The 25494-nt window shown below is 53.8% G+C and overlaps 7 protein-coding genes across 7 annotated transcripts; 4 read left to right on the top strand and 3 right to left on the bottom strand.

Moving 5' to 3' along the window:
• Positions 1-4881: 4881 nt before the first annotated feature.
• NECHADRAFT_70449 (uncharacterized protein) lies at positions 4882-6935 on the top strand (the record flags this gene model as incomplete). The annotated part of the gene is made up of 1 exon (XM_003045244.1): positions 4882-6935. One exon carries the CDS (start codon positions 4882-4884, stop codon positions 6760-6762), a length of 1881 nt encoding a protein of 626 aa, XP_003045290.1. The 3' UTR covers positions 6763-6935.
• Positions 6936-8221: 1286 nt separating this feature from the next.
• NECHADRAFT_43136 (uncharacterized protein) lies at positions 8222-10471 on the bottom strand (the record flags this gene model as incomplete). Its single annotated transcript, XM_003044841.1, has 5 exons — positions 8222-8779; positions 8832-8897; positions 8950-9110; positions 9164-10251; positions 10308-10471. The coding sequence occupies 5 exons, from the start codon at positions 10469-10471 to the stop codon at positions 8222-8224; spliced, it is 2037 nt and encodes a 678-aa protein (XP_003044887.1).
• A 1512-nt stretch (positions 10472-11983) lies between these two features.
• On the top strand, positions 11984-12843 carry NECHADRAFT_81900 (uncharacterized protein; the record flags this gene model as incomplete). The annotated part of the gene is made up of 2 exons (XM_003045243.1): positions 11984-12279; positions 12387-12843. The coding sequence occupies 2 exons, from the start codon at positions 11984-11986 to the stop codon at positions 12841-12843; spliced, it is 753 nt and encodes a 250-aa protein (XP_003045289.1).
• A 108-nt stretch (positions 12844-12951) lies between these two features.
• On the bottom strand, positions 12952-15463 carry TUP2101 (chromatin associated protein; the record flags this gene model as incomplete). The annotated part of the gene is made up of 5 exons (XM_003044840.1): positions 12952-14098; positions 14160-14911; positions 14957-15117; positions 15176-15257; positions 15331-15463. The coding sequence occupies 5 exons, from the start codon at positions 15461-15463 to the stop codon at positions 13403-13405; spliced, it is 1824 nt and encodes a 607-aa protein (XP_003044886.1). The 3' UTR covers positions 12952-13402.
• Positions 15464-20186: 4723 nt separating this feature from the next.
• Positions 20187-21283, top strand: NECHADRAFT_43685 (uncharacterized protein; the record flags this gene model as incomplete). Its single annotated transcript, XM_003045242.1, has 2 exons — positions 20187-20446; positions 20497-21283. The coding sequence occupies 2 exons, from the start codon at positions 20187-20189 to the stop codon at positions 21281-21283; spliced, it is 1047 nt and encodes a 348-aa protein (XP_003045288.1).
• A 282-nt stretch (positions 21284-21565) lies between these two features.
• On the bottom strand, positions 21566-22622 carry NECHADRAFT_102732 (uncharacterized protein). The gene has a single exon (XM_003044839.1). It carries the CDS (start codon positions 22389-22391, stop codon positions 21999-22001), a length of 393 nt encoding a protein of 130 aa, XP_003044885.1. The 5' UTR covers positions 22392-22622; the 3' UTR covers positions 21566-21998.
• Positions 22623-23001: 379 nt separating this feature from the next.
• Positions 23002-24140, top strand: NECHADRAFT_100986 (uncharacterized protein). The gene is made up of 5 exons (XM_003045241.1): positions 23002-23116; positions 23218-23312; positions 23381-23404; positions 23470-23591; positions 23652-24140. Exons 1-5 carry the CDS (start codon positions 23062-23064, stop codon positions 23830-23832), a joined length of 477 nt encoding a protein of 158 aa, XP_003045287.1. The 5' UTR covers positions 23002-23061; the 3' UTR covers positions 23833-24140.
• Positions 24141-25494: the final 1354 nt, after the last annotated feature.

Raw genomic sequence — 25494 nt, 5'->3', positions numbered from 1 at the left:
CTTCCCGCCCTTGCCGAATCTCTGTCTGAAAATGAGTTGATCTCTCATCATACAGTGCGTGATAATTGTAAATATTGTGTTTCCAATATGACGACTGTCACAGACATTCATGGGGGGAGAACCGGAAACGACGGGGGTCAGGGAAGATGAGACACGCAAGCCCAGACATTAGCAGCAAACAAGAAAAGAAGCAGACAGGGCCAATTCGAACACACGAGACAAGACCATGACGGCATCTAATTTCTCCTGTTCTGGTCCCTGACAAAGCGGGAAGCGGGGTCGCAGAGACAAGCCGGGAATGCTGGATTACGAAGCTATACAGTACAGTTGTCGTCGTCCGGCGGAAGCTTCATCATCACAGGACCCCGTCTGTTGGGGCGGCGGGCCCTTTGAGATCTGTCTGCTGCTTGCTGTCCTCTCCACCACCCGTGGAGACTGGCATGTCGGCATCTCCAAGGACGACAATGAAAGACAAAGTGATGCATCACGGGCGCGTCCTTCAGAACCGGCCACTCGGGGCAAAGACGTTGCACAATTGCGTGTTGCACGTTGCATTCTCGCTCGGTACTTGGCAAGATTGTACGATCAACGCTCTCCAGAGGACAGGTACAGGTACCTGTGGGATGGATTGTTGTTGTTGTTTATCCCGAATGGATTGGATTGGACGCCAAGCATCTGTATCAGGCCCCCCCCTGGCCTCATGGCTTTTGTGCACAGATGTTTACTTGTTACTGTTTTCGGAGTCGAGAGATGCACAAGCTTTGTGCATGGCTGGACAGTATGCGACACGGACCCTTGGACATTGCCCAGTCATGGTCGAGAACTGGCGACTCTGGCCACGGTCCACCGTACACAGTCTTCCACGTACAGTCCCAGCCTCGGTGCACTGCCTTCTAAGCAGCCTGCACACACCCTTCTATTTCTGGGGCATTGAGTACGAGAAGAACAGCATGTTGGTCGTAAGCAGTAGACGCGCACCGGTTGCTCGGTACGAGACGACAGCCAACCCCTCGCCAACCTCGAAGCTTCTGGCGGTTGTTCTATGGCACTCGTTCACCCTCCAAAGTAAACAATGAGTTTCTCCAGCCGCTCCACGATCGCTAGCTCTGAGACCAAGAAGGTCTCTGAAGCCAGGGTGGCATGCCCGACTGGAATGCAGGATCCAGGAGTGCATGACCATCCCAGGCACCACCAAAGCCATTCGAGGCCCTGCATGCCCCGCTCGTCGAGCACTTGAGACAAGACAAGCTGACAGGCACAATTCGCTGATAAGATTAGCAAGACGCCAAAGGTTCAAGCGTTAAAGCGAGCGACGGGACGAAGGAAGGATCGACACCAATGGCGGCAAAAGCTGGGGGCATTGGAATTGATAGCTCTGACAGGGATCATTTGCAATCGATATCTCGACATCGGGTGGAGAAATGATTGATGGCCAGAAGCCGGTCCAGGAACGCGTTAGAGATAGATCTGCCATTGTACCATTGTAGCTCAATTGCACAATTGAACCAAGGCTTGGCCGAGTCCTGGTCTGATTGCTGTTGGCTGATAGCCGTCTGTCACTGTGGCGGGAGCTATCCAAGTAGCCAAAGCATGAACAAGGTGAAGCCGAATTATGAATTGTGATTTACCGAGCACAATGTGTACGGTAAACGAGTCCGAGAAATCAGGGTCTTTGTCTGCGCTCTTGTTCGGGATCGCCCAGAAATGGGCTCACTCCTTGTTCACGGGGACAGATCGAGAAGGACCTCAGAAGCAGCACCTCCCAGTTCGTGACCCTGAGTTTGTTGGGGAAGACGACCCTGGGCTTGAGTACGGGATGGTATTCGCCTCGTTGCCCCAGTAAAACCTGGGGATGGCATCTCTCTCTGCGTCCGTGAGCCCATTGGTGCCACGCGCACTGCTGCATCCTCTGGGCAAGCAGCCCATTCAGACCTCGTGCCCATACACCCTCTCGTCAGCGTCCAGCAGTAGCTCTGTTGCCCAGCCGTGTTGGGATCTGCGCCGGCTGGTACAGGACTGGCTGGTCGTCCAACCACCGAGTCAAGGCCTTGCAGATACCTCCCACACGGGTATCGGGCGGTGAAGCCGCTATCACGGTGCTGAGTCCAGAGAGGTCCAGAAGGTCCTTTCAGTGTCTGAGCCCGTCCTGGCCCCAAGCCGACTGTCTCTGTCTCTGCCGCAAAGGTACCGTGCGTGACGGGGGCGCGTACTGTAGGGTCACGCTGACCAACATGTCATTTCCCGTCAAGGACACCTTGGAGCTTCTGGCAGAGGAGCCCGGCAGCTGGACGCCGACAGAAGGTACTCGAACTCTCACCAATTCTCCCCGCTTGGACCACGTACCCTCCGTGTGACTGATTGCCGCGAGCCGGCACCGGACGCTGATGACTCCCGTTGATGATGAGAATGGACTCCGGGGCCAAGAACTGGAACCCCGACCCGCCGTGCACCATCGTGACTGTCCGCACTGAGCCTGAGCCAGAGGGCGCCGTGCCGTCGAGGGCACAGTGTCGAGAGCGACGCAGCTTGATTGCCTAGACCCAGAGGGGCAAGTCGTCACGTCACGTCAGGTCCGTCGCAATCCCATCATAACGCTGCCCGCTCAGTGAGACGGAAGGGTGCATCGTGTTGATAGCGGGTTGCGAATTGTACTGTACATAACACGAATTGTGCAATACAGTACAGGCATCGCATGCACAACGGTGCTCCGATAACGAATCTTGATCTTCGATTGTCGTCATGTTGTTGACGCTGCTGTCGCAATGATTCCTGACTCTGAGACGATAGGGAACGCCCGTCACTGTATCAGCGTCGACGGCCAACGCCAATCCTGGTTCCCCAACTTGTTTCTGGTCTGGTCGCTGCAGTTCTTCATGCCGCCATTCTCTCCCTGGCCGGCCAGGCCCTGCCTTGTCCCGTCGTGGCCATCGTCCCACTGTAGCGCCATCCATCCTCGCTCGCGGTTCGTCCACGACGCAAGCCTCCCCCAAGGGAAACCTCTGAGCGTTAGCCTCCCGCTCGCTGGCCGCGGGCTTGCACTAATGGTCGGGTGGCAGGGGAATCAATCAAGGCCGCCTCGAGTGGAGTAATAAGAAAAGCCAGGGGGGCTTATGCTCGGGGCCGGGGGGTCACAGTGCAGCTCGCTACGTACCGTACCTGCCTTTGCCTTGGTGGTCTTAGTGTTGCCATCTTGTACAGTACGGTGCAGTAGGTAGGTAGGTACGCATACCTGCCCTTGGCTGTCCACCTCCGGACCCCGGCCGCCCCGGTACTGCAGGCAGAGCACGAATGCATGTATCCACGCAGCCAAACGAAGGCGGGGAGGTACCTCAATCGGCAGGTCGCTCATGTCCTGACCCAAGGTGGCTAGTCCATCAAGGCACGCCCCCCGTTCGCTCCTTCCCTCGCTCCTACTCGTTGTTCCACCTGCCTTGGATGGGTCTTGGGGGTCTTGGGGCGTCGCTATTGTCAAGCCTGGCTCGCTCGCTCAGTCACTCACTAATCCCATGGCCCATCCCATCCATCCATGGCCATCCATCCCTCTCCACCTTGTTCCATCACCGCCATTCCCTAACTCACTTCTCTTCTCTCGTCTTCTTTCTTATCATCGTCTCCCTGCCATCTCTCCACCTCTCCTTCCCTTCTTTTGCACGCTTTCCGCATCTTCAAAGGCCTTCTTTCTTCTCGAGCTTGCCACTCTTCTCTCCCTATCTACTCTCATCTCATCTGTCAAACCGTCCATCACCCAATCTCAACGCCCCAACGACTCCGCCTCGCCACCACCTCCGAAGCAAGCAACGCTGCCCAGCTGTGACCCAAGCGACGACAACACCAGCACCATCAACCAATACATCCAGCTTGGTTATCATCGAGAAGAAGAAGCGTCCTTGACTTGTGTTGTTTGTCGCTGCCTAGACTTCCAAGTCCTTGTTCGCCTAGAGCCGATTGCTCCGTTCCGTTACCTATAGAGTGCCGTTCACCGAGCCAGCTACTCCTTACCGGCACCTCGACTAGTTCGACGCCGTACCTCGGCCCATCAACGAATCGCTACCTGCAGTCGGACACGTCGCATAGATTCGCTTTGTGCTGCATTGAGTCGTCGAGTACTTGCTCTTCGACTTTGTCAACCGCCTAGCCGCCTCCGACTCCGTAACTCGGCCTACACGGCCCGCGTGACTCAACCACCCGGCTGAGCGATAGCAACTCCGCCCGGGTGAGCTCCGCTCCCCTATATCCCGGTGCCAGCTTGACTGGTCCGACACGTCGACTCATCGGCCACGTCGAATCCGGATCCCCTCTTTTGCTACAACCTCCTCACTCCAGTCAACCTTCATAAACCCTCTGGTCGGCCTCGTCCTCAGCCGTCCTTCCCCAACCCAACTCCTCAACTGTCAGAGTCATTCTTTTTGAAAACAACCAAAAAACGCATCCATGTCATTATAACGAATTCCATTTTCCTTGTCTTTAACCTTCTTCGGCCGCTTCGGTCTTCGCAACTCACCGTCACGACCATTCGATAATCATTTCATTTGTTCAGCCTATCGAATACCCTCCAATGAGCCTCTGATTCCGAAACGACCATCAACAAACTCAAGCTACTCACAATTGCTCACTTGCTGCCCTTTCCTCGACATTACGACAACCTGTACATTCAAAACATACTGCGAAATATCCATCTACTTTTTCTGCATCTGCACTTCCTCACTAAGCTCTAGCCTTTTCTTACAAGAGCTTCAACCTTCAACTATTCCCCGGGAACACACCTACAGAACCGGTCATCGACAAATCACAAAAACACATTTGTACGACTACTGCATTTTATTATCTTCAATTCTTTTCAACCCTTTTCTTGTTTAGCCCTTTTTGTTCCCCTTCTTCGCCATGGAATGCCTCAAGGACAAGTTCATTGGCGGTGTCCTCCTCGGTGGACGTTACCAGACAATCTCTCCCCTCAACCATGGATCTTTCGGTATGGTCTTCAAGGCCCAAGATCTCGTGACCAACGAGATCGTGGCCATCAAGTGCCTTACCAAGAAGAATGCCTGCCCGGAAGCTAGCTCCGATTTTGCCATCGATGAAAAGTCGGAGGAATTCGTCTTGCATAGCCGCCTGGGTTCTCACCCCAACATCGTCAACCTGCTCGACTCGTTCGAGACTGAGTCGCACTTCTACTTGGTCCTCGAGTTCTGCGGTCAGGGTGATCTTTACGAGGCTATCCGAAAGGGCCGTGGTCCTCTCGAGACCGAGCACGTCCGCCAATTCATGCTTGAGCTTATTGATGCCGTCGACTACATCCACTCCAAGGGTGTCTATCACCGCGACATCAAGCCTGAGAACATCTTTCTCAGCCAGGATGGTGCCATGAAGCTCGGTGATTTCGGTCTGGCAACTACCGAGAAGTGGTCTTATGAGATGACTGTTGGCAGCGATCGTTACATGGCTCCCGAGCAGTTCGATTCGGCTGGCGCCGGTTACTCGCCTGCCGAGGCGGACATCTGGGCCATTGGTATCTGCCTTCTCAACATCCTCTTCTCTCGTAACCCCTTCACCACCCCCACTGAGGCCGACCCTCTCTTCCTCGACTACTCGCGAGATAAGCAGTCTCTGTTTGATGTGTTCCCTTCCATGTCTCAGGACACATACGAGGTTCTCGTGCAGTGCATGAACCTCGACCCCAAGCGACGGTCGATGGAGGGAGCTCGCGATGCCCTTCTCCGGGTTGTCAGCTTCACCACCGAGGATGAGGATGCCGACGACTACTGCGGCGCCGAGATCGCCGCTCTTGCCACCGCCAACCGTGAGCCCCTGCGCACTCCCTCGATCCAGTCTCCCCAGGTCGAGACCGGTGCCTTCCCCTGGGCCAAGGCCCTTCACGGAACTGGCCGGCAACTCAGTGTCATTCCCGATGACGAGAGCTACACCGAAGAGCTCTTCCCCAAGTCGGAGGCGACTACCGCTGACTGGTGCTCTGCTAACATGCAGACTCCCATGTCATCTGTTCTCGACTCCCACATGGGTGTCTCCATGAAGTCGTTTGCCATCAAGCCCAATGCTCGATTCAACAGGGTCTCCCCCACTGCCGGTTCTCTCCCCATCACCATGGCCAAGCCTGCGCCAGCCATGTCGATGGTGTTTGGAGGACGCCAGGAAGCCGTGTCCAAGAGCTGGAGTGACATGTGGGACGAGGATGAGGAAGAGGAGGAACGTGAGCAGCAAATGCAGATGCTGCAGGAGCTCAATGCCCGGACGTGGAGCCAGGAGAGCAAGGAGGAGGGCAAGAAGGAGGCCGAGATGGCCTACAAGGTGGAACGGGAACCCGAGCCGGTGTCGCATGCGCACGACATCAAGGGGGACATCGACGACGACCTGGTTGCCGACGGCTTCTTCTTCCAGGAAGCCCCGGCTCCCAAGCCTCAACATCATGTCACCATTACGCCTCGCTACTCGCCGCCGCTCAAGAAGAGTCCTCTGGACAAGTGGGCGGCGCTTGGCGAGCGACGCCGGGGTCAGGCTGCTGTTGCCGCTTTGGATTCGATTAAGTCGGTGGACTTTGTTAAGCCCCGACGACACAATATTGGTTTTGGATACAAGTCTTATGAAGCGGGAGTTTGGGATCATTCTAATTATCACCACAAATTTGGGACCGCGAAAGAACGGGTCAAGGATGTCAAGGAATGTCCGTGGAACAAGGGCAGAGATTGGAACTGGCGTCGGGATAGACGCAACGATCTCGGAGACGTTGAGTGGGTTGGAGGCTGGTAGAGGAGATTGATTCTCTTTGGCAGCCTTCAATCGTAGTTTGGCCGTCGGCCGTCCCTGGCGCGATACTCGAAGATATTTCGGGCGTTGCTTGGATGGAGATGAGAGCCTGACTCGCTTTCTGAGTATCAGATATTCTTAGAAATAATGCGAATACCAGAAGTACCCACTCAAACAAGACTTTACTCAATGCCTGTGATGCCTACTCTACTCACTCTAATTCTAATGCGTATTAAATGGCTCAATTGTTTGAATTGAAGCCATTCAAAGCTTACTTTGTACCCCTTAGTGATGGTCATGAATTGTACTGTTCTTAGCATGGCGTGCTAACTAATATGATAGCGTAGGTGTAGACCGAGGTATGTTTGCCGATAACGAAACAGACGATACGCCGGAATTGGATATCAAGAGGGTGACCTAACTACTCTGAACTATTATGAATAAATTTAGAGATGATATTATAAAGTAATCTAATACTTTACAGCACTTTTATTTATTATTATCATACTCTATTGACCATCTTTAGGGGAGAATTATCATTGTGTCTCGTCTTCTCCTTGACCTGGGTGGAAGCCAACGATTCTCGGCAAAGACGACAGTGTGGAACGATGGATTCCCCATTCTCCATCATCTGAGACAAGGATTGTAGTATGCACACTTCTCTTCAAGACTAGGCTCGAATAGCTCGCGTGCTTGACCACGGCAGTTGAAGGGTATCGTTGGAAGTGGATGAGAACCCCATCTTTGATGTCGATGGCCCGTCAAATGTGTGGCCCGATCGAACGGTTTCTTCGGAACTTGCTTTTTTCTCTCCCGAGAGGTGATCGGAGAGAATGGCGTGGTTTCGGGGCTGGGCGGATGTCATGAGGATTTCATGTTGGGTAGATCAGCGGGCGGGGAAGAAGACGATAGAAGCTCTGGATAGTGTGTATGATTTGATTTGTTCGATTGCGTATTTTGCCAATCCTTGTCAAGTTTGCAGGTTTCTGTACATTTGGTTTCAAAGGTATCTCTTACCATCATCTTTTTGATACACGGAGAAGCATTCTCTTTATGACAGTGTCTATCAAAGAGATACCACTGTCACAGTTTTCGATACGACTGAATCCCCTCGATTCAAAGCAGCTGCATGGCTTCGTCATGTCAACGGACAAAGACGGGATGGGAAACGAAGCTACTTTAGTATCGGACACTGTGGTTGCGTCATGCAATGCAGGCTGATGTAGGTGTGCGAGGTGAATAGACCCAAGGCATGCAAGTAACAAGGTGATTATGAGTACAGTATTTGTCAAGTGTTATTGGTATCAATGTTTGGTCAAGTGGCAGAAGTTACATGTCAAGCATGTATATCCCCTGTATCTAGGTCTTTGGTATCGATTAAAATGTCCAACTCTCAGCTAAAACCAAGTTTTTCATCAAGAAACGTTCCCGCCAAGATGATACGAAAAATGGACTTGAACATCTAATCAGCGCCAATGAGATGCTTGGGCAAAAAGGTCCAGATGGTTCCCAGCACACCCAGTATGGAAAAGAGAACCAGCAAGACACCAGAGATGACCTTTTCACGTGCTGGCACGTCATCCCAGAACAGTTTGAGGTGGAACGAGATGGGGAGGATGATGGAGATGAGGGTGCACAGTGCAGCGCCGAGGAAGGCGCATACAGAGTCAAAGGCTGGGAATACGATGGAGATGAAGAGCAGGAGGAGCACGACAAAGACGCGTACGAGACCTCGGATGAGCTGGGTGACAAAGGGTGAGGTTCGAGGGGACTGGTGTTCATGGTGGTGGTGATGGTGATGGTGTTCGTGGACACCGCAGAGGACGTCCATTGTCGTGATGATGGGTCGGGCATTGAGGGGGATCTTGGTCAGGGGGATGATGGCGATGAAGATGCACATGACAATGTCCATGCCATCGGGGTATCCTGCCGTCTTGAGGATGTTGGAGGTGATGGCGTCTTTGATGCCATCGCCAAACATAAGCAGGCCGATGACAGCTAGGCAAGTATCCAAGACATACTGAGTACAGTTAGAAAGGGGCACAATACAAGAGACTATGCTGATAACTTACAGAGAACGAAAAGGTCACGTTGACGGCCTTGCCCCATTTATAGGGGTGACGCATATCTCGATAGATCTATACCGTTCAGTCAGCCTTGAACCTCGACAACAAGCGCAAACAACCATACCGATGGAAAGACCGAGTGAGCACCCCAAGGGCTAGCCAAGAGACCATACGCAAGAGGCAGCGCAAGCCAGTTCTCGGGAAGGAGATACGTCGTGGCCGGTTCCCGCAGAGAACCTGGATAGTGAGGCTTGGAGAGACCATCTATGATGACGATCATGACAACTATTAGAGGTGAGTAAGAGAACACAGCAAGCACGGAGAATGTAAATACGCACTGCAGAATGTTGACATGATGCCTACGATGCTGGTGTAGCTCAGGAGGCGCAGCGGCAACGCATTGAGGACCAATACCAACCCAGCCGCAATAACCTTCCAGGTATTAACAGTAGCTAAGCCTGGAAGCAGCAGGTCTAGCGAGTCAGCAAAGAGAATCACGAGGGCGACGCATGCTCCGATCAGCTCCAGAGTGAAGAGCGCGGAGACGACAACTCGGGCTCGAGGACCAAACGAGACATAGGCCAGGTCTGAGTAGGTGATGAGTGTAGCATCGTAGTCCATGCACTTGGCCAGCAGCTTTCCGGTATGCGAAGTGACAGCCGCCGTCAGTGTGAGGATAATGAGTCCGGGAATCCATCCCGATATCTGGAGGGCCAGTGGGAGACTGAGAAGACCCACACCGATGAGGGCGTTGATCGAGTTGAAGACGGACTGTGGGAGAGTACTCTGACCCTCGACAGCGAGCACAACCTTGTCACCCTGCTTCACCTCCTTGATGAGAATCGGTTGATGCTCGCCATGCGCAGCATCTTCAACTGGCTCTTCATCCGCGACCCCCCATCCGCTGCCTTCGCTAAAAGATATACGGTGGCGCATGGTACCGTCTACAGCGCCATATGGCGAAGTGCTCCGGAACGAACCATAGCTGCCAACAATGTCTGGGGCCGCGAGATGAGGAGGAACAGCAAAGATACTGGATCGGCTAGAGAAGGACCCAACATGCAAAGCACCAGCAGCCTCGACATCGAGCAGCGGCTTACTCTCCCCATCGTTCAATGCGCCCCGAATAAGCCGGGGCGACGACCCGAGACTCGAGCTGGGCTCACCATTGGGCTGCACCGTCGACGACGACGAAGCTTCCAGGTGTTGGCGCAAGAGTCCTGTTTGCGACTGTGATGTACCCTCGACATGGCTTCGTCCGTATTGGATATTCTCCCCGTCTTGTTCTCCGGCAAGGACGAAGCTCGGCCGGCGAGGAATGACCTCTGGGAATCCTGCGGCTCGCTGCCAGCTCCTAGCGAAAGATCGGAAGCTGTTGACGCCGCCAATGTCTGCTATCGCGGCGAGGTGGTTGGTGACTGAGGATCTGGGCAAGTTTAGCTATCATGGGTTATTATTCAAGGTGGTATTGGGCTGTCATACCGTCGTCGCGCCATGAATCCTCTGTCATGATCATGCTCGCTAGCATCGTCATCATCGTCTTCGACAGCTTGTTCCCGCGCAAGGACGCTCGACGTCACACTGCCTGTAGGCGAAGGTCTACCATCGTATTCGTCCCAGCTGGTTGGGTTCCGCGCTGGAGCCATTGGGTCTGTATGTGTATCGTCTCGACCTGTTTTCCTCGTGTCTTTTCGTCTGTCTTGTCTATTTTCCTTCGCCCAAGTCCCTCGCAAGAATTTTCTTCACACTCGTCCTTGTCTGCCGTTCGCTCGCACAGACAAAGCGCCGAGGTGGCAAAAGGTAAAGAGAAAAAAACCCAACGGGTTGGAGGGGGTGCGACGAGGGTAGCGATGCAACGGTGGACAGGGGATTACAGACAGCGTCAGACCGTGCAGTTAAAGACAATGAGATGTAGAAGAAAGGTCGAGAGAGAAGCAGAAGCTAAGCAGGACAGCATCGGCACAAGGACAAAACAGACGAGTCGGGTTTGGCGCCAACACACCTGACCTGACCTGACCCGACTCAGGTGAATGAAGCGAAGCAAGCAGGGACATGACGCTTATCGCAGCCAAGAATGGCTCGAGACGCCCGCGACCAGTGCACGCGATAGCCGTAGCCGTATGCCCCTAGGGACCAGAGGGGACCAGCAGGGATCGTCGATGCCGATACACACCTGCCCAAGCCAGTATGGTCATTGGTAACGCTCCATGTCGGCTGTACCGTCTGCAGCATCAGTACTGCAATCATGGAACCAAACCAGATCCCCACGCGAGGCACCAGACACCAGACGGGCGCTACGGTAACTGGCTAGTCTGTTCTCGTAGTGGTGGTAGAACCGTTGTTGTTGGTGTGTGCCGTCCTCTCAAACAACAGCCGTGGCTGGCAGTCCAACCGTCCGAGACAGCAGACACGAGCAAAGCATGAGTTTGACGTCTTTGTTACTCCGGAACGCAAGGCAAGACAAGACAGGCAGTGTCTATCGTGACATCTGAGCGACTCGCATGCCCCCCCTTGCTGCAGCTGTCTTGTCTTGTCCCGCCCCAATCTCCACTCCGTTCACCCTTGCCCGCAGATGGGCTCGCGAGACTCCATCGACCAGGCCTTGATTTTTTTTTCGCTATGGGGCGGTGGAGAAAAAAATGGTGTTCACGAGACCAAACTTGATTGAGAGGGGAGAGAATGTGTATGTGGTGCAACGAGAGATGATGCAGAGGGAGAGAATGATACAGGTCGAAGGCATTGCTTCTGTAGGTAGGTACCTACTTGGTGAGGTAAGCTGTTCCTGATCTCACCTCTTCTGCTAGCACTTTATTACCTTACCCACGAACCATTCCCGTTACTTAATGCCACGATATAATTAGGTAGACAGCTTGACTAAACTCTCGGTCTATTGTTATCATGTGTTATCATCCAATCTCACATCTTGAAACTAGCAGAGTAACTATTCTCCGCTCAAACCCGCCCGTTGACCTGCATGGTGGACATGGTGCGGTGCACATCACCCCTTCCTTATCTTATCGCTCCACCAAGGAAAAGTCCACTGCACGTCACATCTTCAACACCAAACCTATCAACCTCAAGCTCGTCGCGTCCTGGCCATCATATCCACTCAATTGATCTGGACCTTTGCATCTATCTAAGATGACACATCCATCATCATGACAAGTCCACATCCAAGCGCCGCCCTTCTCTCCACCGCAAACGAGTCCCTCGCGCCAGTTCTACCCATCCTCAACGCCTTTGCCCACCGCCATAGGAATCAGCACCATTCCTCCCACTGGTGGTCTTCCTTTTCTCTCGTTCGCCGCGCTGCGCGCAACCTCTCCACCGACCTCACATCTCGCCCTCGACCGATCAAGAGCAAGAACAAGCCTGGAAATGTCGAGGGCGACAATCATCCAGCTCTGGCGCGCGCAAAGTGGATGATTCGCCATGTAGTCCCCCGCACATACATGTAAGTCCATTATGTCCTGCCCGCTAGCCCAGCTTTACACGATGCGCCTGGTCGCAGTAATGCTATTATATGAATCATATGTAACTAACTATGCTTTCCTTCAACAGCGCCTTCTCCCAGCTCGCCGCCGACAATCAACATGCCCCCCTCGGCCTACTCCTCCTCTCTATTCTCGCTCGCATCAACCGTATCCTCTCCGACCTTGTGCCCGCCGATCAAAACACAATACCTACAGCTTCAGCCCCAACGAAGCCAACTACTACCGGCCCAATCCTCTCCTCTAATTACCAAACTTCAACGCCTGCCGAGACGGATAGCCCAGATATAGACATGGGCGTTACCATTTCGCGCAACGAAGTGCTACCCATTCGAAAGACGACTACGTCACAACCGGAAACCAAGCCAGATGCCCACCTGACAGACCCTCCTCCAAAGGAGCGCAAGCTCAAGAGTCTAACAAAAGACACCAAGAAGACCTCGTCAAAAGATCCAGCCAAGGACAAACCCAAGAAAAAGAAGAAAAAGGGCGGCGACGCACTCTCAAGTCTCTTCGGCTCGCTATGATCTCTTGCTTCATTCAAATACAACTTCAGTCACATACCCCACCATTCATATCACGGTCACATTTCACGGTCACATCTCACAAAATACATCTGACATGCGCTACGCCTTCAGAGTAGAAAAAAAATATCATTCATTATAAACACAAGACGCACAAGTAGAAAAGCATCGAACCGGCAAATATCCATACAAGGCCTCCACTCCCTCCCTTCTTTCTTTCTTTCGTTCCGCCCAGTGCAAAGAGAGGTGTGATTGATCCTCATTTCCTCCAGTCCTATTGCGCCTCTTTCGCAAGATCCTCCCTCGCGCCGTTGGGCTGAACGTGCGCATCGTCTTTGCCGTGTCCAAGTCCCAAGAAACAAGAATAGTCGTCGCCCACTCCCGTCACAAGCTCCCCTTGGCCGCTTCCCATCAATAAAGGCTCCCGAAAACATCTTCCCAGTACATCTGCTCCCTAACTTGCATTTCTTTTTTCGTAGTCTTCCTGTATCGCTTTTCGTAACCATGATGATATTGCCTCCCACTCGGCATCTACGCAAAGAGCCGCTCAGTGGGTGGTTGGTTAAGCGTACGGACGATACGACCAAATGCGAGCCTTCATGTCGCCAGATCCTGTGGCAAAGTAGCCACCCTGGGGGCTCGGCGCAACCGAGATGACAGAGTTCTTGTGGCCTTGCAGCATGAGTTGCGTTGTGCCTGTCCGGGGATCCCAGAACTGCACGCCGCGATCCTTGGATCCGGACAGCACCCAGTTCGAGTCAGGGGTGAGCGCAACCGAGAGAACAAAGTCACGGTGGCCCTCAAACGTCTTGACGCACTTGCCGCCCTTAGGGCCAGGCTGATTTCCTTGACGAGGGGTGCTGAGCTCCCACATCTTGATAGTACGGTCAAGACTGCCAGAGACGAGGTCCTTGCCGTTGGGCGAGAAAGCGACCGAGTACACACTGTCCTTGTGGCCGTCAGGTCCTTCGAGACGCTCAACGAGGAAGCCCGAGTGGATGTCCCAGACACGCACGCTCTTATCGAGGGAGCCTGCGGCAACAAACTGGGTGTCAGGAGAGATGGCGACAGTAGTGACGCCGTCCTCTATCGTGAGAGTGAGAGTGTTGCTGCCTTGCTCAATATCCCACAGGCGAACAGTCCTATCGCCACTACCCGAGGCAATTGTTCGTCCGTCGCGAGCAAAGTCTAGCGAGTAAATATCCTGCTCGTGGCCAGAGAAGTGGTTGCGAATCGTTCGGGTTTGGATGTCCCAGACCTTTGTAGCAAGTTAGTGTTTGCTCTAGGAGAACGGAGGCGAGTATTAATAGAGTACTTACGCGAATAAGCTTGTCTTCCGCGCCAGTAGCGAGGTAACGACCGTCAGGACTAAAGCAAACGCTTCGAATGTAGAGATCGGCGCTCATATCGGAAGCATTGTGGTCCTCAAGAACACAAACCTTCTCACCAGTCTGTACGTCGAAGATCTGAGCAGATCGGTTGCAGCCAGTTGCAACATACTTTCCATCGTGGCTGAACCTCACACAGCAGACCACACTCTCATGGTTAAGAGAGTGGACGAGATCGACATCGAGAACGCGCTGCACTTGAGGGTTGAAGATGGCATACCAGTCCTGGCCCGTCTTCTTGTTGTGGGGAGCCACAGCATCAACTTCGAGATCGCCCAGGGCGTTTCCCACAGGAGGAGCGCGAGGGCCGCCCATACGAGCGTGGTCGGGAGTCGGGTGGCTGACCTGAGGCGACGCTGCGTTTCCGGGATACGGGACTGGAGTGTTAATCTGAGGAGTCGCGGGTCCAACGGCATTAGGAGGTCGGCCGATGCCTCGTCGGCCGGGGCCAGGAGAGGCAGTACTCTGAGGAGGCTGAGGAGCCATACCGTTGGAGACTGGGCCTGGAGGGTAGCTCTGAGAATAAGGAGCCTGCTGGGCATTGGGATGAGGGGGAGGGACAGGAAGGCCAGGAGGACCCTGACCCATCTGGTGTTGAGGTCCCATCTGCTGCTCCTGAGGAGGGGCATGGCCCTGCTGCGATGGTGGCTGCTGTTGTCCGCCCTGTGGCTGCTGCTGCTGTCCTTGCTGCTGACCCTGCTGAGGAGGTGCAAGACCAGCTTGGCTACCACCAGCCATTATGCCACTGAAGAGGCCATTGCCGGGAGCGATAGATGGAGGCTGCTGGGAGGGTGCTGCGTGCTGCGGAGGTCCGGGGAGGCCGGGCTGAGGGGCACCTTTTCTGGCCGCCTCGAGCTGGTGTCGGAGCATGCTAATCTCCTCCTCATACCTAGAGATCGAGAGGTTAATGCTTTGTCAAGATTTTCAGCTCGCGCAATGCAACTCACTTTTGCTTGAGGGTCATGTGAGTCTGCTCCATCTGGTAAACCTTCTCTCGCACGAGCTGCATCTCGCTGACTTGCGCTGCGACTGTTTAAACGAGTCAGCGACGTCCAAAGAAAAATGCGCTACCACTATGACACAGCTAGACAATTAGACATACTCTGGTGCTCAAAGCCCTCGGTCTGGCGCGACTGGTTTTCAAACTCCTGCCTGATCTCGTTGAGCAAGTCATTGAGACGATTCGAGCTTCCTGGGGGGGCTGCCCCCATTCCCCGATGCTGGTACATCGACATTGCGCAAGGCGGGTCTCAGCGACGAGTTCGGTAACGACGCTTGCCGCGAGGCCGAGATGGACCAAAAACGCGATGAGAGATCGGGACGGACGAGAAGCGGATCGTAATCTATGTGTTTTCGCGTGCGGCGCGAATTATCGGGTTTTGGCGCGCGCCGTTGGACGTAGAGGACAGCGCGAGGCTGGGTGCCAAGGTGGTTTTGATGACCACGACAACCAACGACGCGAACGCGAACGCGGGACGTTGACGAGAAAGGCGTCGGTAAGAAAACTTGACTCGACAGGCCCGAGGTGGACAAGGGCCAGTGAGTATCGTAGTGAGTATGCGACCGGAGATGGAGAGGGGATCCCGAGCCCAGAGTCGGATGGTTGGGATGGGTGGGTTAGGCGCGATGATGTTGTTGGAAGGTGGAAGGGGGAGGAAAAGTGCTCTTCAAGAAAAAAAAGGCAGCACCCGATGGAGGTGCTGGAGGTGTGCTAAGGCCAAGCAGCGTGGTACAGCGCTGTGCTAACAGGCTCGTGCACGGAAGGTGCAGGGGAGGTGTGGGTGCCGCAGTTAAAAGTGGGGCAGCTGGAACTACGCCGAACGGAGACCAGGAAGAGCAAGCCTCGCCTTTGCCAAGGTGAGAGGGTGAGCGCCTCCAGTTGAAGATCCCTGTAAGCCTCTATAAATCGTGCAGGAAAGACTGTTGAAAGGAACGAGGCCTATTGGGACATGCTGCATGTGTGTTGGATGCTAGATGAGAGAAGCCACGAGCTCTCGAAATGTGGACGGGAGCCGCTGAGGGGGTGGGCTACCTAGGGGCAGCGATATGGGGAGAGGTTAGGTTGCCGGGCGGTCGCAGGGAACATGCAGCAAGGCTAGGTAGCGGTACTTTAAGCGGCGACTGCAGGTGGGGCGGCTGTACGGGGCCGAATCGGGGGACAGACAGGGGCAGGAAGCTCTCACTCTCCGTCATGTGCCTCATCACGTTTCAGCGACCTTGGGACGAATTCGAGTGCCCTGTCAGCCTGTTGTGTGCATCCCTCTACGGAGTAGTGCCCCAGGGCTACCGCATCCCTGCGATCCTGGCGATATCTTGGTGACCCGGAGTGGGGTCCCCTTTGCGGATGTGGGTCAGGGCCGGGGATGAGTGGGGACAGGGCACGGTCGGTGGGGTCGAGGTACATGCCCACGGTGCAGGGTACTTGCAGCCAACGTACCTGCCGTCCCGACGGAAGCGCACACACCCTCCAGCTTGACCTGGCGCCGGGCACATGCAGTGGTGGATCCTGGGAGGAAGGAACGGGGCTTGCTGCGGGTCAGCCGCTGACTTTCGAAATCGACTCCATGTGGCTGAGGAGATGACCCTTGTCCTCCCAGACCTGGCTCTGGCTTCTCTCTGGTGGTTCGCCCAGAATGATTGCGGTCTTCTAAAGAGCCTCCTTCGCCTAATAACTGGGGACATTTTCTCAACTCACGCCTCCCTTCCTTAGCATGTACTCCCTCCGCCTGGGATGCAACACCGCGACAGATCCTGGGGTGCCCAGCGCCCAGGTACTGATCGAGGCGGGAAGAGTCGCCACTATCATCAGCCACTGAGCTCTCACAGATGCCCCCGGCCGAGATGAGGAAACGAAGTGTGAGCGTGAGGGGTGGTTTCAGTGTCATCGGAGCGCTGCCCGAAGCTCCATCCCCGATGCATCCTTCAGACGAAGCACCCTTGCGGCAGAAGATGTTACAATTTCACTCGAGGACCTGGTACAGATAAATACCCTCGCATCGCCATGTCCATCGCTGTGATATAAGCCGGGACCTGTATACTACGTTTCCTTTGAAGCTCACGATCTACAGGTGCGCCATTCACAACACCAATGTCGCGACATGGCACGATGGAAAACATCGTTGTTGGGCCAAGTCCCCATGTGTCCGTCTACGCTAGTGGCCATGGGGTTTGACAAGCTAGCTGCAGCATCCCCTGCTCAGTGATGGCATCCATTCATGCTGTGAAACATACCCTATAGAGTCATGGGAGATTCCCTCGACAACGTTCTCTCTGGTGACACCCTCGCAGCGTGTCGTCAACATCATGCAGGCTTACTTGTGCGGGACTGCATGCTTCTGCATTGCAGCTAAGCACCATTACGATGGTTGAAAATGTCAAGTACAGGACACGCATATTGGGGGCCCCAACCAACACAATCCCCAGGGTGCGGCCAAGAATTACCAAGTGTCAACATCCCCAACCCACCCGTTCCTCACCGGCCGACAAAGAGACCCGCGTGGGATAGAAAATGAGGGTGTGTTCCTCAGTAGTGGCCTACACCAGTGGCCACGCCTACCCTTGCGAATTGCTTGCATGTCAAAGAGCCGCGCCGCCACCAAGACACATGTATCCTGACGGCAAGGTGTGATAGGGTGGCTATATGTTCTCTGGCAACTTGGTGTAACGCCTGTGCGCCGGCTGACGAGAGGTGACTGGTGCCACACTTCCAGTGGTGATGAGGAGGACAAAGTTGGATTATCTGGCGCGCCGTCGAGGAACAGAATTATACAGCATAGCTGGGCGGCGTCTAGGCCGATGAGTGCAGACGCCACAGTTATGGAACTATCAAGGTTATTTTTGTCGTGTTGGAATTTGGAGGTGCAGGAACACATATAAGTGATTCAAGAAACATGGGGATCACTCACATCGAACACGACTCAAAGAGACTACTCAAAGCGGAAAACGAAGGAACCTGCTGAGTCAGTCTAAAGTCAATTCGGGGAAATGTGGCCAAGGAGAATATTAAGTATTTTTCCGTTTGATAATCCGGGGGTTCAACCTCCCAGTCCGACTGGACGGGATAGTGTATAGATAGATAAGCCAAGCAACGCCGGTCGAGGCCGGTCTGGCCGGGCCAGGCTTCCTAAGACCGCCGGACTCGGTGTGAAGCTGAAACGGAGGTGAGAAGGCGTACCGGTCACGGTGAAGAGTCACGAATCTGCAGGGTTCAGCGGGCAACAAAGTGTTAATTGAAACGGCGCCGAATAGGTACTATCAGCGAAATGCTTAACATCCGGTAGACAAGGCGTCAACGGTGTATTCACAGTCGACTCCCGGAACGACAGAGAACCGGCACATCAGTGAGTACGAGCATATATTCAGAGTTCTTACGGCCGGATGACTCTGATTCGTCACAAGTCTACGCCGGGCTCAAAGATGCCGTGATTGTCCCCGGGCTCGACAGTCTGCAGACCGACCGGCATTTTCGCCCGTCAAGAGCCGACCGGGCGGGCACACCACAATCCCGCCCGTGGGTTAGGGGTCTTTGAGAGCTTCCCGTCTCAGGCTGGTACGTACCCGACGTATTCGTTTCCGTATCACCACCCTCACAATTATTTATGCCCTCTTTTTTTACACGGGTTGACCGGTAGATTCCTAGCGAGCTTCCAATGGAAGAGCATAATTATTTGCCTTTTTTCACATGCCGTGCCGGTTTTGTTGTGCCTGGATGGACAGGGGAATAGGAGTTTGTTGGAGGTTAATCCCGGGTTCCACAGCTGCCCACCACTTGTTGAATGTCGTCAGTGTAAACAATTCATTTTTGAGGCTTTCGATACTCTGTGGTGTTTGTTAGTGATTCATGGTCTTACTAAGCTGCTTTTATGTATCAATTCACCTGAATTGAGTACTTTGCGGCACTGAAACATTACCGTATTCAATGCCAATTGATCAACAGAGCACTATTCACTGATCAACCATCTGAACAACGTCTATTCCATGCCTGCTGCGGCACAGAAAGCCCATTCAATGATTGCATTTAGAAGTCGTTCGATCTCTCGTTCTCGGGATGCTGGGGATATCCCCGTCGCTGATTGGCAGACGAATGCTCGGGCCCGTGCCAGCCGAAACAGGCCACCACGCGCAACAGCTTCCCATGCTCCCTGAACCCTTGGAAAAATGTTCCATTTCCCACTGTTGGAATCCACTGATGAGCGCCTAGCCGCCCTTGGTCCTCTTTCTTCCTGGAACGAGGTCCTGTCAGGACGGGCTACTTCGGAGCCGTTGGTCTTCCATCATGCGATTCTGCTCCAAAGACGACCGTTGCTTGCTCCGGCACTTGGCGCATCTCATCTCATCCCCCCCCCTTCGCGTTGCTCACAGACCAACGAGGAATTCGCCAATAGGAATGATTGAGTTCCTGTATTCGTATTTACGACTTGATCAAAATTTTAAAAATTGCTTCACTTTGGTTTTGATGTTGCTCTTTGTTGGAGGTAAACAAGGTGTCATCAATCGCAACGAGAACAACCTCATCATGAGATTCAACTCTAGAACCTCCCCCTTTTAAACGATCCAATTGGCTCAACCGAGCTCTACAGGACCCTTTCCCAATTCCAACCTCCCCCCCACACACCTCATCCAATGCAAGCACCCCTGACCAGAAACGTCCATCCGCCCCGCGCCGCGAGCCGCCGAAAGGGACCCCAGTATCGGACAATGCCAATTGCACTGATGGACTTTGTAGATAAAAGAAGGCGAGGTCCCTCCCTTCCTGAGCTGGTTAATCTTTAGTTGTCGTCGGGGACTCGGGTTGTTTTTGGTGCCCGCTCTGTTTCACTGTTTCTCTTGCTTCGAGGGTAATAGCAACCTCAATCTCAGTTATTGACTTACACCCGCTCGTCAACGCGACCTCCCTCCTTATCAACCGCCATCACATCATCTACCTAGCTTGGCAACTCGCTTCCCCAACCGCCCATCATGGACGTCGTCCTCGAGGTTGTCGACACCTTCATCGCCGACTACGGCTATGCCTACTTCCATCCGAGGCAGCCGACTCCCTACGACTTCCCTGCATCCTCCAATTCGACCGAATCGACCGCCCATGCCGCCTTTTCTACTTGGACTTATAAGCCCGCCACAAAGTTCCTGACGCTTGAGCCTCCTCAAGCTGCGTACATGAGCGCATGGGATCGCGATAACCCTCTCCGTCAAGCTCTTACTCTATACCTCATCACATGGTAAGTGCTCATGACAGCCAACTACTCGATACTCAACTGACACTCAACAGGATCTTTGGACTGGCCGTCTACTTCATCGTTGCCACCCTCTCATACATCTTCATCTTTGACAAGCGCACCTTCAACCACCCCCGCTTCATCAAGAACCAGATCCGCCTTGAGATGATCCAGGCCAACAAGGCCATGCCCGTCATGGCCATCATCACGGCACCCCTGTTCCTCCTCGAGGTCCGCGGCTACGGCAAGCTCTACGATACCACTGAGGATGGTCCCGGCTTCTGGTACGACATCTTCCAGTTCCCGCTCTTCCTCCTCTTCACCGACTTCTGCATCTACTGGGCCCATCGATGGCTTCACCACCCCTGGGTCTACAAGCACCTGCACAAGGCTCATCACAAGTGGATCATGCCCACGCCCTTCGCCAGCCACGCCTTCCACCCTCTCGATGGCTTCACCCAGTCGTTGCCCTACCACATCTTCCCCTTCATCTTCCCCCTTCAAAAGCTGGCCTACGTCGCCCTCTTCGTCTTTGTCAACCTCTGGTCTGTCATGATCCACGACGGCGAGTACCTCACCAACAATCCCATCGTCAACGGTGCCGCCTGCCACTCGCTGCACCACTCACGCTTCGAGGTCAACTACGGCCAGTTCTTCACTGCCTTTGACCGTCTCGGTGGTACCTACCGCATGCCTGAGCAGTGGATGTTTGAGCGTGACATGAAGATGTCCGAGAAGAAGTGGAGAAGCGAAGTTGAAAAGGTGGACGAGCTCATTGAGGAGATTGAGGGTGATGACAACCGTACCTACGGCCCGCCCGACAACAAGAAGACGCAATAAATGACCTGGCCCTGGTCATTTGCTCAACCCCCCTGGCAGCCCCAGATCTGCTTACGGATAAGCTGGATCTGAGATCCTGGCGAATCCACGGCACTTCGAGATAACCGGGATATTCATGTCTCTGGAAGAAGCTCACTTGAAGCACCTATAAGCGTGCAGCCTTGATGGCAAACCAAAGCACCAGGTCACGCTGGTGAACCAACCCCCCTGTACATAGTTTCTGACCTGTATATATTGGTCCACACTCGTTCTTCAAGGCGTTGGGCGGATGGTACGATTCTTGACGACTGATTGATTTGCATATTTGATACTCGGAGACTAGAAAACCAAAAAGAGAAAAAAGTCCAAGATCTGATTGGGAAAAAGGTCTGCTCCGACCTGGTGTTATAATAATAATTCCTCTTAAACTCCTCGCCTCGCAGACTTTCAAGTGACTGCTGGGCCTCTGGTAGAGAACCGCTGATCCCTCTTCCCGAAACCAATAAAATCCCAAGTGATAAAACATAAAGAAATTGACAAGTATAGGAAAACTGCATCCGGTGTGCCAACGTAGAGGTGAGGCCATGTTCATCTCTGAACAAGGCGCATTTCGTCGTAATAGTGGTAGAGTCGAGCAACGTGTTGTATTCGAGTGGTGGTCGAGTTCAGCCGCCGCCGTTTTTGTAATAAAGAAACCAAAGTGCGTGGTAATAGGCCTTTGATAGTTATCCGTCGCTTATGAAAAGCTCACAAACTTGGGATCCCTCGGTCGTCCGTCGGCACCAATACCGTTGGCCTTGAATCGGTTCTCCATGTACACCTTCCTCGCCTGGTCAAAGTTCATCCTCCTCTTCTTCATGATGGCCAGGACCTCAGCCTTGGCCGCATCGTCGAGTCCTGCGCGCGAGTCGCCCGCCTCAACGTTGCCCGACAGGTCAAAGTTGCTACTCGACAGACCGGCCTCGATATCGTCGGCGAAGCTGTTGGGAAGTTGTGAGTAGAGGTAGTTGGCGCCAGGGAGTCGCGGTCGTATTTGCTGGAGGTGGGGAAGCCAGCGGGCGCGAGTGAAGAAGAGGACGGTTCCCAGGATCAGGGAGAAGACGGAGATTGAGTAGAGTAGGTACGACATGGTGGCGGTTTGTGTATTTATTTGATATATTCGTTATGATAAAATCGGGTATTGATCGAATTAATTAAAGTTATAGAAGAGCAAGTAGCGTAGAGTAATGGACTGATTGAGTTGAAACGAGAGGAATCGCGGAGTCGCAGACGAAAGTTGGATGTGAGACAAGGGAGATCTATCAAAGTTGCATGATAGACCTTAGTGCCCTCTTCAGGAGCGTCGAGGTCGCAAAGTGCCAAAAAGGGCGTCGCGTCGTTGATCGTTGTCGTTTCTCTTTCGCCCTCCGTTGGATCCGAAAGGTTGAGCAAAGGAGGGAGATGAAGTTCTTTGTTCTCGGAAGACGGGACGCTGACGTGCCCCGTGGCTCCCTCCCTCCCGTCCCCAATCAATCACCCGAGCCACGCGGCGCACCCCCATTGCGGCCGATTGAATGACTGACCTTTTGCACAGCCACAGACAACCCACTTTGCCCGCGTTGCATTCAATTAACACCGATAAGCACGTCACGGGTGATAGCCACCTTGGAGGGTCGACGCTAAACCCACCTCGTTTCGTTAAGCGAGCCCAGCCCACGAAGTTTGGAATTTTGAAGCCCTGGATACCATTTCGAGATCAACCTCAATCGTCGAAAGCCTCACCCTCCCCGGCCAATCTTCACGACAGAACCACAGTCAAAATGCCTTCCGCTCAGCTTCCCAACATTTCCTCGGACCTGGTCTGGGAGATCGTCCGTGAGTCTCGTCCCCTTGCTGAATGGCATATTTCGACGCCGTCAAAGTTGGAAAATTGGTGGAATTGGGTTTACTGAAACAATTTCTTTGCGATTGCGCAGGCAACAACAACTCCTTCTCTGCTAAGAGCAAGAAGAATGGCGGTGTCCAGTTCTCCCGGGACCCCCTTAACCTGACCAACATCAGCTCCCGAAAGGTATGACAATCTTTGAAAGTTTGGAGGGGTTATCAAATGTTGAATCATGTGGGCTAACTCTGTGACAGCACGCTGGTTTCGTCAACGACAAGGTACGACTACGATGAGCACACGTCGACGCACGAACGAGGGGAAGCTAAACAAATGGAATTTACAGGCCGTTGGTATCTCCGTTGGTGAGAAGGGTGAGGTTGTCGTCACCACCAAGAAGGCTCAGCCCAACAAGCCCGCCCAGAACACCACCCAGACCTCTTACAGCGCCGTCAAGTCCAACCGCAAGTAAGTTTTGGACATTGCGACGGAGAATCCCCCCAAGGACTGCGCTGACTGTTTCCAAAGGACCTACCAGGCTGTTGCCAACCAGGTCGCCAAGAACAGCTACCGCCCTGACCTCCGCGCCGCTGCCGTCGAGCGTGCTTCCGCCGTCAAGCGATCCAACAAGCCCGTCAAGCCCGAGCCCGAGCAGAAGCTCCGCGGCAACAAGGCCAAGAAGGCTGCCGCCGCTGCTGAGGAGAACTAGAAGATCACTCAGCAATTGGTGGTAAAGAAGGACCTCTCCTCCCAAGCAGCAGAGCCTCAATACAACCTCTGATGCGCAGGTGGAGCGAGGAAAGGCGAGGATGAATAAGACTTGGGAAATGGAGCCGGGGAGGCAAGCTGCATAGCTCTAATCCTGATGAGTAAAAAAAAAGGGATTATCAGGGAGGGCAAAAGAGCATCAACCGAGGTCTCTGGGTCATTCACGGCTGGAGTTGGCATTTGTACTCAAGATGAATGAATATCCGGCCAGCAACAATGCTGGCAACCCCAAAGTCAAGTCCCCGTTGCAAGTGCGCATGTGTTTCTTAGTACGTGAGAATGCAACCAGCGACACACGTGTCAATTTGCAAGGTTAGGTTGTGCAAGGCGGCTGTCGCTTGTAACATGAGGTGAGCGGCTGAAAGATTGCCGTCGTGTAGTGTCGTCATAAATATCCGCACATCTCACAAGCGAGGCTCTTCGTGGAGATGCCTGCATGTTTCTCGCAGACGTCCATTCCCGAGTTGCCGCATGGACGTGTAAGTAAAACGGTGTTAGACATGTTCGGCTCATGAATCGGCGCCACGAGATACCGAGGATCATGCCAAGTCTGACCTGGAGCACTTTCGCCGAGGAAGAGAAGACGGCAACAAGACGTCACCTCCCGCTCCCGGATAAGCCCGGAGGGACGAGCCCATGAGGTTAAAAATATCGGAAGGTGATTCGAGAGCTCAAGCGTTCACATAGCCGCGAGCCGGAATCCGTATCGCAGATCAAGTTCCTGGTGTTGACCGAGGTGTAGCAGATGCGCGATATGGCAGGTAAATGTCCACTTGGAAATCCGAGGCCGAACCCTGTTTTCGTTTCGACGCACGCGTATGAAGCAAATCAAAGTCCGGATGCCGGAGACTATTGTCTCTGAGGTACTGGCAAGGGGCTGATCATGTACCAGTACCAGTAGCCGTCGTGGGATTTGGAGCAAGCCTGAGTCTCAGATGGTTCGGTTTATGAGCCCAAGGTGAGGCAACCAACCACCGAAGGTCAGACCCCGAACCCAGCCTGGATTACCATCTTGGGTAGTTCTGGAAGGGGGTGATGGGACAGCGGCCCTTTTTTATTCCTCTTCACCTTGCTGGCCTCCGGGGGAATGGCATTGTGTCCGAAAGGCTATCATTGCTGTAATGGATTAAGCCAGTCCCTGCAGCTGTAGTAGGACAGCCACGAATGAAAAAGGCAAGAAAAAGCGCGTGGGATTTACCCCATGACATTACAAACCCGTATCATCTCACACGGCCGCTTGTTACCTAGGGTGGTTGATGAGCGACTTTGTTTCAGCGCCCTTCTCCGCCCTACGGAGGCTCATCGGACATTCAAGCTAGCTTGCTTGGGTAGCTCCTGTGGTTGAGAAAAGACGGAGTTGGCTCGGGGTAAAGACCGACCATGGCTCGGGCTTGAAGCGGCCGGGGCCGGTCAGCCGTCCTGACGTGTGACTGAGCTGATGAGCGTGGGCGGGAACACTTTGGAAGAGGAACCCAGCAGGCAATGCAATTTTAAGATTGTCCAACGATGCATGGACGTAGCGCAATGCGATGCTTGTCGCGATCCATTGGATCCATGAATGGAGGGGAGGGGAGGGGAGCTTTGGCCCCTGGGCAGCCCTTCC

This window comes from Fusarium vanettenii, assembly GCF_000151355.1.
Source record: "Fusarium vanettenii 77-13-4 chromosome 6 genomic scaffold NECHAsca_20_chr6_4_0, whole genome shotgun sequence".
NCBI lineage: Eukaryota > Fungi > Ascomycota > Sordariomycetes > Hypocreales > Nectriaceae > Fusarium > Fusarium vanettenii.
This window is presented reverse-complemented; position numbering and strand designations above follow the sequence as displayed.